Consider the following 14,460-nt stretch of genomic DNA (forward strand, 5'->3'; position numbering starts at 1 on the left):
TGGTTTTATACAAACTAAATAGGCTATGTTGCTGGAGTAGAAAATATATAGGTCACAGTTTCAATGCAACTAAAATTTCTGAAAGTGAAGTTACGAAAGAAGAATATGCACACCTACCTATATTTATATAGTCTGATGTATTTCTATGCATGAGATCAGACACATACAGTGCGTCTTTCTTAACGACAAAGTGGGGTACGCGTACCCCCCAGGGGCACGGGAAGACTTTGGAGGGGGGTACGCGTGGCACCTCATTAACTACGCTGATTTTCTTTTTTTAAATCGACTAAGAGTAAGACTGCTTTATAGCTGCTGCCTGGTCGTGCGGTTTGCGCGCTGGACTGTCGTTCGGATTTATCGACGGTCGAGGGTTCAAACCTTACCCGCTCCCATCCCCCGTCGTCCTGCGGGAGGTTTGGATTAGGAAGTAAACTATCTTCAACTCTGACGGAACATCCGAAACATGTAAAACATTTTACAAACATTTTTAATAAATATAAATTTTTATTGATCCTTACGGAAATTTGTTGTGATTACAAGGACTCTTTTCTCATATAAAGACAACACAACAGAAAAATACACATAAATACAACAGACACAACATAAAGAGTTCATTCAGCGACTACACACAGGTATCTTAGTGCTTTTCATGTTCCCTGGTCAACGAGTGGGCGGTGATACGTTTTGCACTAGTGATTTGTTCGGTTAAAGCCTTAGGCTTAGGCTCGTTATTAAGTTCCAAGATGGCGGGTGTGTTGTCCATACTGTCAATCGTTTTACATCAAAACACCAGAAATATCCAGTTATTATGTTCAGTCTTCTCATAGATGCAAGGCGAGGGGTACTCTGTACTCAGCGTAACAAAAATTATACAAGGGTACACTCTAGCCAAAAGTTTGGGAAACACTGATTTAGATGATAGTCGAGTTCTGAACAAACACAGCATAATGTTATACCGTTCTTATCTTATCTTATATAATACAGACGTTACTTCACAAAAGAAGATGATTACGCCCTACGCGTCATGCATTCAGTCATGCATATTAACCAATGACTTAAATTCTGCCAAGCCACTGGTTTTCCTGACTAGCTCAGGCAACTCATTCCATGCTCTAATAGCACTAGGGAAGAAGGAGCATTTGTTCCGTCTCCGTACTAACGTCTAACAAATGAAACATATGTATGCGACGTTAAGTCTGTTTCTAATTTTTAATAAACTGACATTATAAAATATACAATAACTATTGAATACATTTTATAAACTATGGGATTTTTTTAAAACAATAGACACTCAACAATCAGTAAAAGTAGGTAATCAGCTCACTGTATTGGTTCAATAAAAAGAATAAACTAATGATAGTATTTATTGGTAAATGTTTTAAGAGAGCAGATGGGGGGAGGGCACTCTGAGCTAACCGCACCTGATGACACCGACCCTAGTTACGCCGATGGAATGGATCCATAGACTTATAAATAGATCATAATGAAAATGCGCATCAGAGTAAAAGTCTAAAACTAAAACACCAAGAAATGCATTTTTGTTTCACTTGATAGAAGAGTTCTTACTATTTGCACTGTTTCATCAATATAGGCTACAACCAAGGAAATCGCGTTGACTATTAGATCTAGATCTACATCTAGAATACAAGAATGACACTTGTACCTACTTGTACATTAACATTTTTACTGGTAATGTTTTCTTTCTGTATCAGTGAGAGGTTAAATATCTTAGATTTAAGTATCTTATCCTAATGCTGTTGGAGTTTATATTCTGTATTAATGAGAGCGAAGATTTATCTAAAACATGTTATTGTTGGTAATTTTTTAATAACAAGAATACGATTAAAGCTTTACATGTTTCGGGTGTTCCTTTATAAACCAAGAATATTAAAGATTCCTCAGATTTAAAAAAAAAATAATTTTATTTCACATCCAATGTCGAGCTTTTTACACCCTAAGAGTCCTTAGGCTTTTGTCTCTTTTTTTTTTTTGGGGGGGGGGGGGAGTGGGGCTACAATATACAGGTACATTCATTCAATCTTTTATTCTTTCTTCATTCTTCTTTTCATTCATGAAACTGAACAATTACTTTCACCTATCCCATAGTATGTTGTACCGTTGGGGCACCACACAAGATTTGTCAACCATAGTTCTCCATTCCTCTCTGTCTTTGTCTTGGATAGAGCCTCTATCAATGGCAGGCCAGTCCATTATTTTGATGTCTTCCCATCGCTTTCTCTGTCTGCCTCTTTTTTTCTGGTACTGTTCCATGAAAGAAGGTATTTACAAGCCCCGAAAATGTAATAAGGCCATAGAGTTTAACTTTTGTTTTTTTTTTTTACAATAGTTAGCAATTGCTCTGGAAACCTGTCTTCGTTTGTGATTAACTTAGTTGTATAATTTATTAATAATTTACTATTGTGTTTTCTATAATTTTTCTAAAGCTAATATCTAGTAGGCCTATATTGCTATTAATTTACAAGATTCACATATGTATTCCAAATTATGAGCCTCTGTATTAAGCGTTTATTATTCTAAAAATGCTGAATTTTGTAGTATGGAATGTATGGAGTTGAAATGTATGGGCGATGTCTAAAGATAAATACAAAAAAAACTTAGAGCTAGGTTTTACTTTTTTTTTATTACATTGGTGTACAGTTGTTATTCTTTTATAATAGAGTGTAGATAAGTTCTAGAGTGCTCTAAAACTAGAAGTACAAAAAAACTTTAACCAAACCATAACCCCAACCAACCATCCAACCAACCCCACCATACGTTCAACCAATAAACCATCCATCCAACCAACCAAATACCAACTATTCATCCAACCAAACAACCAACCATCTAACCAATCATCCATCCATCCAACCTAATACATAGGTACCATCCCTTCAACAATCAAATACCAACCACCCATTCAACCCTTGGCGATACAGCCTATGGAGGGTTGTGGGTTGCTTCAACACATACTTCCTTTCAGGTCTCTCTCGTCTCCAGCTCTAGTTGCTTTAGATCTGCCTCTCAGTGGCGTAGCTATGGTGCGGGGATGGGTGAGAGAATTGGAAAATCCCCCTGGGCCCTGGACCCTAAATGAGGTCGGCTCCCAAATGAGGCTTCGACATTAAAAAAAAATATTAAATATTACGCCATTATCTCAGGTCATCTTCTTCTTCTTCATCGTTCTCATTGTTATGTTGGAGTGTTCATATGACTAGACCAATACATGAGATGAACTGCGCAGTGGTTTCCAAATCAGGGAGCTCTCCATATAGTTTTCTTTCTAATGTGGTGTTTTGGGGCCAGTGTCTTATACGGGCGTCTTGGTAGAGAGAGCAGTTTTGGCATTTTCTGGTGATACTCCACATGGGCAGATTTCACTGGTTCCAATTTTGAGCTTCCGGAACATGTGTTGTCGCATTCTCATGTCATGATGTTGAATGTCAAAATGCAAGGGCCCCTAAAGGGGTCAAGCCCCCCCCCCCATGACGGCAAATTCCTAGCTACACCACTGCTGCCTCTACACCATCAAGCCATCGTATTCTTGATCTGCCTTTGAGGCACCTGCCCTTTGACTTTTGCAAATGAACTATTTTCCTCTTCTGTTCTCTGGCATTATCTTATTTTTAGACTTGTCTAAGGAAGGCTGTTCTTCGTTTATTTCCGTCACTCTTTCATTTCATTTTGTATGATTCACTGACATGTTTGATCAATTAAATGCGAGCCTTTTTTAATATGTATGTTGTCTTCTTTAGCGCTTCCCGTAAGAGGAGAAGCTGCTATTAGATCGTGTATTCTGACAGTCCGTCCGTGACGTTAACAAGCGAAATAAAATATAAAAAAATACTCACAAAAATATATCCTTTATATTGAGTGTATACGATTCGATTAGTCATGTAATAGAATATGTAACAGATCTGGACTAACAATACAAAAGCAGTGCGATTCGAAATATTTTTGTTACCAATTGTTTTTTTGTTTAGCGCAATGTCATACTTTTAGCGTTCTCAATACGCTATGATCCAATCACTTTGTTTGGACTAGATGGAAAAGAGGTAGGGGAGAAAGAACGGGGTGTCTGGGTGATCGCTTTTTCAATAGTGTTTAAAAAAAAAAAACGGAACGACCTGAAGTCGAACTTGTGGGTTAAAGCCTTCTCAGGCTTCTCAAGCTAACGCGGTAACCACTCTGCTAGCGAAGAGTCCTGAATGTGGAAGATTGTCTAGTTATCTATTGTTTCTATTTCATGTTTGTGTTCACTCTGACGACAAGCTAATCTAAAGGGCAATAATTCAGCTTACACCATCACTTCAGTCAAGTACTATTTCTTTCCCTTGTTTGAAATACCAAACAAAACAATTTATTACAAATAATTAATTACCTAATTGTTTAATTTTGTATATTGATTCATGTGTTTTCAAATAAAAGAAATACTCCTTCTTCTTCGTTCTCATTTTTATGTTGGAGCGTTCAGATTACTAGACCAGTATATGAGATGAACTGCGCAGTGGTTTCCAAATCAGGGAGCTCTCCATATAGTTTCGTCTCTATTGGGGTGTTTCGGGGCCAGAGTCTTGTTCTGGCCTCTTGGTAAAGAGAGGTAAAAGATATAATTGTGCGAAATTTCAGCTTGATCCGAGATTGGACGTCGCAGAAATGACGTGTACAAACTTTTGGCCTGACAGACAGAATGAGTTTAAATGAAACGGATTTTACAAATGTTTTCCAAAAGCTAATCCTTTAATTTTCAAAATGAATTAAGCAAAGCGTTATAATAATTGTAAAAAAAGTACGCCTCTTTTACACCAATGTAACAATGTAGGCCTATAAATGTAAGTAAAATAGTGTATTATTATTTGTACATATATCCTTACGCATTCAATATTGAGATTAGGAAAAAAAACAAAAAAAAACTTGAAGATAATGGCGGATTACATGATTAAGACAATTGGCTTCTTTTTTTTTTTTAATGCACGATTTTGCTTCAGTGTTAAATATAATTAGCTTCCTAGTTCAAATCTTTCGCAGGATGACGGGGGATGGAAGCGGGCAGGGTTTGAACTCGGGACCATCGAGAAATCCGAACGACTGCCCGGTTGCGTAGCGCACGATCATCAGCCATAGCCATCTATAAGCCTAAATCAATTTAAGGGATTGTCTATAATCTATATCACATAATATGGTGCTACGTACAGAAGAGACTTTTAATGATACAATAACAGACTCATATATGGTAGATTATGATGACTTTAATCTTGAGTTACAATTAATAATGTGTCAACAATAACTTTGATTACATTACTCCATTTTCGGATTCCATCTTCTCTCCCCTTTCAACACACATTCCACATTCACACTATGCTGCCCACGTAACATATGGGTTTAAAAAAAATATTTTATCATAGTCAAAAATGGTTTTTAGCGGCCCCCGAAAGGGGAAAAGACGCTATTAGTTTTGTGCGAAATGTCTGTCCGTCTGTCCGTCCGTCCCGTTTAGATCTCGTAAACTAGAAAAGATATTGAAAATCCGACATCACAATATTTTAGACCATTCAAAATTCTGATGCAACGGCTACTTTTTTTTTTCTGAAAGCGAAAAATCTAATTTTAAAATCAGTTATGCAAGCAGTTTTTTAAAGAGAAAAAACTAATTAGAAAGCATTATAAGTTAGACCTAATTTAAAACGAATAGTAATCTTGTAAACTTCATTTTCATGAACTTTTTTAAATTGATAGATTGGTTGTAAGACATCAGTTAGGCCAGGGGAGGCGCGGTGGCTGATCGGTAAAGCGCTTGGCTTCCGAACCGGGGGTCTCGGGTTCAAATCCTGGTGAAGACTGGGATTTTCAACTTTGGAATCTTTGGGCGCCTCTGAGTCCACTCAGCTCTAATGGGTACCTGACATTAGTTGGGGAAAAGTAAAGGCGATTGGTCGCTGTGCTGGCTACATGACACCCTCGTTAACCGTAGGCCACAAAAACAGATGAACTTTACATCATCTGCCCTATAGACCACAAGGTCTGAAAGGGGAACTAGTTAGGCCAGGTTCACATCTAACTTTACATCACTTTTACCTATCCGGGAAAGTTGGTGCACTACACAAGATCCGTTAACCTTCTTTCTCCATTCTTATCTCTCATTTGTCTTTGATATAATTTCATTCGGATGTTCTTTCTGAAAATATTGAAGCCTGCCTGGGTGGACCACTTCGGGGGCCAATTTTGAGTTTGTGTCTCCACACAAACTGTCTTAGTAACCTTGTTTGTCTTGTAACCTGTTTTACGTATCCCATTCTGTTCAACTGATTGCATGTAATGAATTCCTCTATTTTTCTAGGCATTATCCGGGTATCTCGGAGCGGATGTTTGTACCTATGATGTACTTCCAAGCGCCAGTCTTCCTGAGTACGAGAAGAGCTACTCTGATTTTATCCATAAACCTTTCCAGAAATCTCGTCATTTCGTTAAACAGTCAAAATTAGCCAGCAAATTCAACTCTTCTGTCTGTGGGATCATGGATGTTAGTCTCTCCGGAAGCATTCTGGGTAAAGACGTTAAGCTCGCCCCAATCAAATCGTTCCCCTGGCACGTGACTTTGTTTACGGGAAGGCTAGATTTGTGCAGCGGCGTCCTGATTTTAAACCTTTGGGTATTGACCATCGCAAGGTGCAGTCCTCCCGCTCAGCGTATTTACATGGGGATTTGGGGTGTCAACAGTTTCAACAACTACGAAGAAGACATTATCATCAGCAAAAGATTCGAGCATGAAGACTACAACCCACTGACCAAAGAGAACGACATTGCTTTGGTCCGGTTACAAAAGCCGGTAACCTTCGATGCATACTCAAGACCTATTTGCTTCCCTGACGTCAATTTAGATCTTTCTGCTTCCTCTGAATGCTACATCTCAAGTTTCGGCGCTGTAGACACCAACAAAAGCCGCTTAAGTGAATTTCTTCGATATAGCAAAGTAAAAATTATCCCCAATGAAATATGTTCGTATGCCTGGAAAACAAGAGGCATTGTGATTGATCGAAGATCCATTTGCACAGACTTTGATGCTGGAAATCTTTGTTTTGGAGACTCTGGAATTCCACTGGTGTGCAAAATGAAAGGACGCTACTATCTCGCTGTAATCTCGAATGGTTATGAAGAGGGTTGTACACTCACTTACTACCCAACGACTTTCACTCGAGTCTTTGAATATTCTGACTGGATCTACTGGGTCATTGAAAAAAACCCTAATTGACTGGTCATTGAAAAAAAACAACAACACAAATTGACTGGATCTAATAATAATCTTTATTATCCATGGGGAAATTTGTCTTACAATTTGTACATTAAAAATACATTATAATTCTAAAAACAAAATATGCCTTAACACTAGTTTCATCCAAACATATTGTGAAATATCCACAGTAGATCAAAGCGATTCAATGTTTTGATTGTCAGAGAAACAAAGGATTTTTTGTTTTGAAAACGGTATCTTATATCTCCTTCTTAATAGAAAAACTTCAAAATCCTGGCCTTCTTGCTATTGTTTCTCTCGAACAGTTGCCTGAATGAAGTTTGTTTGCTAGCAATGACTTTGCTAGAAGCATTTTTTTTTTTTTTGCCGTTTATTTTTTCAATATTTAGATTGCCATTACAGGCAACTTAATATACTGCAAAAGAGAGCATGTTAAAACATTGACAAGGCCTTTTCACTAACAGTAAAGCAGGACATTTTTCTTAAAAATTGTAATCTTTGTTGCCCTTTTTACAAAACGTATACCAACTCACTCACTCAAAAAGTCAATACACGCTATTTCACTCCCTATGTCGGATCAAGCTGAAATTGTGTACACTTTTTCGTTTACTTAAGAAAACAAGAATCAATAATAATAATAAAAAAAAACCAATTGTTAATTAACTATTGGTAATTAATTATTTTATTTGTTACCTCGAACAAGGGAAAGAAAGTGTACTTAGCGGATGTGGTGGTTTAAGTTGAGTTTATAATTTGCTTTAAAGTTTTAAACTAAAAATAAATAACTATAAAACCTTCTATTTTCACAAGCACTTTTCTTGCACAATGGTTAGTGTGTTGGCTTAAGGAGGCTAGAGCCCTCGAGCTCAATCCGAGGTTCAACACCTAAGTAACTACAAAACGTGGAAGCACGATCATGTCCAGACTTGGGATTGGCCACACCTATATCACGCACTCCTTTGTGCTGAAGAGAGAGGAGCCCCCACTTTGTGAGTTCTGTGACTCTCGTCTCACCGTGGAACATATCCTCATTGATTGCCCCAGATACCAGAATATTAGGGGGGAGGTTTTTTAGAGTGCTCAACTTAAGGACACTGCTCGATAGAGTCGACCTCGGGAAGGTACTGGGCTTTGCCCGGGAGGTGGGGCTGTCTACGAAGATTTGATTTGTGAAATTGTGAACATATAATATTTACAAAAGATTTTTATTAAATTATTACATTTTTACTACCTTTTCTATTTTAACTGTGAATAGACCTTGTTTTTAATGACTTAACTAAGTAAAACTTAGCTCTTGTTGTACGAAGAGTAACCTTTTAGGGATTACGGGCACGACATGGCCTAAAGCGAGCTGATGTGCCAAAAACTCAAAATTCAAACACCCGACTTGAGCAGAGTTGTGTTTGCTGAGCGCAAAAGGCAGCACAGAAAACCTTCTATCAGAGATCCCCCACCCATCCCCGTTTCTTCTTTTTCGTTCTCATTTTACATGTCGGAGAGTTCAAATCAGTAATCCTACATCTGAGATGAACCGCGCAGTGGTTTCCAGATCAGGCAGTTCAGATCAGTAATCCTACATCTGAGATGAATCGCGCAGTGGTTTCCAGATCAGGCAGTTCAAATCAGTAATCCTACATCTGAGATGAATCGCGCAGTGGTTTCCAGATCAGGCAGTTCAAATCAGTAATCCTACATCTGAGATGAATCGCGCAGTGGTTTCCAGATCAGGCAGTTCAGATCAGTAATCCTACATCTGAGATGAATCGCGCAGTGGTTTCCAGATCAGGCAGTTCAGATCAGTAATCCTACATCTGAGATGAATCGCGCAGTGGTTTCCAGATCAGGCAGTTCAGATCAGTAATCCTGTATCTGAGATGAACCGCGCAGTGGTTTCCAGATCAGGCAGTTCAGATCAGTAATCCTACATCTGAGATGAACCGCGCAGTGGTTTCCAGATCAGGCAGTTCAGATCAGTAATCCTGTATCTGAGATGAACCGCGCAGTGGTTTCCAGATCAGGCAGTTCAGATCAGTAATCCTGTATCTGAGATGAACCGCGCAGTGGTTTCCAGATCAGGCAGTTCAGATCAGTAATCCTATGTCTGAGATGAACCGCGCAGTGGTTTCCAGATCAGGCAGTTCAGATCAGTAATCCTACATCTGAGATGAATTGCGCAGTGGTTTCCAGATCAGGCAGTTCAGATCAGTAATCCTACATCTGAGATGAATTGCGCAGTGGTTTCCAGATCAGGCAGTTCAGATCAGTAATCCTACATCTGAGATGAATCGCGCAGTGGTTTCCAGATCAGGCAGTTCAGATCAGTAATCCTACATCTGAGATGAATCGCGCAGTGGTTTCCAGATCAGGCAGTTCAGATCAGTAATCCTGTATCTGAGATGAACCGCGCAGTGGTTTCCAGATCAGGCAGTTCAGATCAGTAATCCTACATCTGAGATGAACCGCGCAGTGGTTTCCAGATCAGGCAGTTCAGATCAGTAATCCTGTATCTGAGATGAATTGCGCAGTGGTTTCCAGATCAGGCAGTTCAGATCAGTAATCCTACATCTGAGATGAACCGCTCAGTGGTTTCCAGATCAGGCAGTTCAGATCAGTAATCCTACATCTGAGATGAACCGCGCAGTGGTTTCCAGTTCAGGCAGCTCGGATCAGTAATCCTACATCTGAGATGAACCGCGCAGTGGTTTTCAGATTAGGCAGTTCTCATTATAGTTTTTCTTCTATAAGAAAGTTTTTGGGCCAGAGTCTTTTTCGGGCCTCTTGATATAGTACCGGGTATGCAGCTTTGAAGGACATGGTCAGCAGGTTTCGCTTGTCCCGACTTTAAGCTTCCGGAACATATGTCGTCTCATACTGTTGTGTCCGGTTCTAAGTTGAAAAATTATGCATTGGTCATGTCGAGATAGCTTTTAATAGGCGTCCTTTTTCGTGTAATTGGGATGTGAGCTGGTCTAAGTCTCATTTATTTATTCTACACTCTGTTATTTTCATCATTTTTTCTGTGCTAGGCATAACAGTCGCGCTATATAAGAAGCAATTAAGAAGAAAAAAAGTTTTTCTAAAACATTTTGGAATCCACAATGGAAGTAAATGAAACAATAACAAATCTAAAGTTATTCATTTCCTTTGGTTTGGGATCCTTTGTTACCGGTATAGGAATAATTATGGACGACGTCCGACAGACGCCATAGAAAGAATTTTTCTATTGATCATAAAATATATTATCTATCTATCTATATAATTCTCCTCTTTCCTCAAGAGTTTGGACGAGAAGAAGAAGTAAAGGAAAGATCACTCTCTTATTTCTGTGTTACGGTCGTAGCGCAGCATGGTGTGAATGAAAACGGTGCGAATTTGGATATTGAATGGAAGTGGGATTCAAAAAGGTGGAAGCCGGAAGGGATGGATATGAAGAGAGTTGGAAAATAGGATGTTTACGTAATTTGTGATCATATTAAAGTATTTTTAGATTAAAACCTGAAAGTGTCTTATTATTTGTGAAGAGTCTTGTGTCGTAACACAGATTTCGCGGGGCTAAGTTTGGGCAGGGAAGCGGATAATAAGTGACATTTAAGAGTTTTTATTAGAAAATAAATTCGTCTATGCATTTTAATCATTCTAATATTCTTTACTACGTACAGAATTACTTTACGAGCCTTGCGTGTAGCAAAGTCATACAGTATATCATAATAATTCTGTTTCCTACATAGATCACGCTCAATAGCAAGAAATACCAAATGTTTCAATCTATCTTTGAGAGTTGTTGACCTCAAGTAATTCTTCATTAGTTTGAGGCGCGAGAAGCTTCTTTCGCCAGATTACACAATTACAACTAATGCATAATGCCGTTTTTGAATAAAAAAAGAAGACGAAGTGATATGCAGAAATGTGGTGACTATATAATGGAACATAGAACAAAACAAAGGAAAAGTGGAAAATTTGGGAGATTTTGAAACATTAATTTTTAAATAAATTAAGCCTAGAACGCTATATTTAAAGATTAAATTCTTACAAGAGCTGCATCTTCCCTAGTGCTATTAGAGAATGGAATGGGTTGCCTGAATCAGCCAGGAAAACCAACAACTTAGCAGAGTTTCAGTCATTGATTAACATGCTAGACTAGATTGACACATGAAATAACGTCTATAATCTATAAGATAAAAAGATTCTTATTGCAAACTAATTTTAAAAAATATACTTAGTCCTACAAGCGAAAATATGCACCATGAAACAGAAAGCCATTCAATGTGACACCTGTGATGAATGGTACCACGCATCATGTCTCCATATGGATACACCTGTGTATTAGGCAACAAAGATGCATCGTGGCACTGTGTACCGTGTGGGTTGCCTCATTTTACATCAGGATTGTTTGACTTACTGGATGCAAACACTTCTAACCTACGAAGTATTAAGAACATCATTCTGTTCCTGCATTTATGTCTGGCTTCTCACTTTCCAAGATTCGATTTCTAAGTCTGCTGATTTGTTCCTAATACTTTGAAAGTTCATTACTAGGTTTTTTAGATACTTTAGTATAACTGCTTTAGTAGGTTTATTTAATGAGCGTGTTTTATTCTTTCCTCGATCCATATGCTAGGAACAATTTGTACAAATTATTCCTTAGAGCAATTAGAGCATGGAATGGGTTGCCTGAGCCAGCCAGGAAAACCAGTGACGTAATCAAGAGATAAAAAAATGTGCGCATCAGATTCAGAATAAAATCTGGAATAACTTACAAATGCATTTTAACTTTTCAATAGAAGAGCTCTCAAATAGACTATATAGATCAGTGTAACATATGTGACTTACAAAAACAAAATATGTTTTAATAGAGCATGTTAACTATTAGATTCTAGATCTTATCTTTATATGATCAATGACTTCTGTTACTAAATCTACTTTTACATTTTTACTGGTAGCCTAATATTTTTATTTTACAACAACCATTTTTTTTAAAACTAGTACAATAGTTTGAATAGTCAACTATTTATGAACTATACTACTGTTACCCTGTACGGTGTACTGTAGTGTGTAGCACTAGTCTAGATCTAGTACATAGTCTATTAGTATTATCTATTAAAATATTGAAATAGTATAAAACACAACTCCTATTATAATAATCAGTGGCATCACTAGGGTGTTGCGTGGGGTGTGGTCTATACCGGGTGACATCCAAGCTCGAAAAAACATGACAAAAGAAGACACTTAAAAGGATAAAATTTCTAGTCTATTCTAGGTATATAACTACATGCACATTTACTGTACTAATCTAGATCTAAGCCATAATATTTTTTGTTGTTGGTACAGATGTCTAAAACGTTACATGCTTACAAGGGGGTTGCAAAGGTGTTTGTTTTTTTAATCAGTTATATTTGTATATTTTAGTATTAATCAGGTAAAAACCACATTATAACATTATTGCCACATTTTAGACAATTAAATTATTAATTTAAGTGACTTCATTTCATTTGTAAGTGCAACCTTTCTCAGAATAGTCAAAGTTCTCTCAACGTGTATATGTATATATATATATATATATATATATATATATATATATCAAAGAAAATAATTAATCATGAACAATTAACTAATTGGTTAACTTTTTGATTGATTCATGTCTTGTCAGGTTCAATAGTTGTGATGATTGTGCAAAGTTTTAACTGGATCCAAGAAAGGGAAATGGGAGAAAAAACATGCTCAAACTTTATACCAGACAGACAGAGTGAGTTGATATAAGCTTTGTAAATAAATCATCAACAACTCCTGCAACATTTTCAAACAAAAAATAACAACGCTACAAATATCAACATAACACCACCACCTACATTAAATTTAACAACACAAACAATACTGGAAAAAAGAAAACAGAAATATCAATGACACAAACCTTAACAAACATCATCAAAAAACCCATCATAAGAAAACCCAACTGAAATCACCACCACCAACAACAAAAACCATTCTTCCAGCATCAACAATAAAACTTAACAAAAACATTAACAACAAAGACAACAGCAAAATCAATACTTACAGCAACAATTTAGACCTCTACATTTTTAGAGAAATAGGTACGTGTAAATCAAATTTATTTCAATCTCATGACTTTGTTTCTTTCTCTAGATGTTACCAGCGATTCTCAGAGCTGATGTTTGCACATATGATGTACTTCCTAGCGCCAGTCTTTATGAGTACGAGAAGAATTATTCTAATTATATCCATAAACCTTTCCAGAAATCTCGTCATTTCGTTAAACAGTCAAAATTAGCCAGCAAATTCAACTCTTCTGTCTGTGGGATCATGGATGTTAGTCTCTCCAGCAGCATTTTGGGTAAAGACGTTAAGATCGCACCAATCAAATCGTTTCCCTGGCATGTGAATCTAAAGTTGTTTTCATGCAGCGGTGTTCTGATTCTAAACTATTGGGTATTGACCATCGCACGATGCAGTCTTCATGCTCAACGTATTTACATGGGGATTTGGGGTGTCAATAGTTTAAATAGTTTTGAAAAAGACATTACAATCAACAAACGATTCCAACATGAAGACTACAACCCCCTGACCAAAGAGAACGACATTGCATTGATTCGGTTGCAAAAGCCAGTAAAATTTGATGCGTACTCAAGATCTATTTGCTTCCCTGATATCAATATAGATTTTAACGCAGCTACTAACTGTTACATTTCAAGTTTTGGTACCATAGACTCCAACATAAATCGTTCGAGTGATTTTCTTCGATATAGCAAAGTAAACATCATCCCCAATGAAATCTGTTCGTATGCTTGGAAAACAAGAGGCATTGTGATTGATCGAAGATCCATTTGCACAGACTTTGGTGCTGGAAATCTTTGTTTTGGAGACTCTGGAATTCCGCTGGTGTGCAAAGTGAAAGGACGCTACTATCTCGCTGGAATCTCGAATGGTTATGAAGAGGGTTGTACACTCACTTACTACCCAACGACTTTCACTCGAGTCTTTGAATATTCTGACTGGATCTACTGGGTCATTGAAAAAAACCCAAATTGACTGAATCTTCTGGGTCATTGATAAAACACAAATTGACTTGATTCTTGAAATAAAAAAAAAAACAAAAACAAAAAACTTATTTTGCAAAGTTTTAAACTAAACCCCAACTACCCAATTTTCGGCAACTCTGAATAAAAAAAAAATCTAAAAAAAAAATAATTAAGATCTAA

At 37.3% G+C, this 14,460-nt stretch overlaps 1 protein-coding gene across 1 annotated transcript; it reads left to right on the forward strand.

Annotated features, from left to right (window-relative positions):
• The first annotated feature begins 1,555 nt into the window (after window positions 1-1,555).
• LOC106069661 (uncharacterized) lies at window positions 1,556-14,426 on the forward strand. The gene is made up of 3 exons (XM_056012028.1): window positions 1,556-1,689; window positions 6,335-7,243; window positions 13,388-14,426. Exons 1-3 carry the CDS (start codon window positions 1,651-1,653, stop codon window positions 14,288-14,290), a joined length of 1,851 nt encoding a protein of 616 aa, XP_055868003.1. The 5' UTR covers window positions 1,556-1,650; the 3' UTR covers window positions 14,291-14,426.
• The last annotated feature ends 34 nt before the right edge of the window (window positions 14,427-14,460 follow it).

This window comes from Biomphalaria glabrata, chromosome 15 (genome assembly GCF_947242115.1).
Source record: "Biomphalaria glabrata chromosome 15, xgBioGlab47.1, whole genome shotgun sequence".
Taxonomy (NCBI): Eukaryota; Metazoa; Mollusca; class Gastropoda; family Planorbidae; genus Biomphalaria; species Biomphalaria glabrata.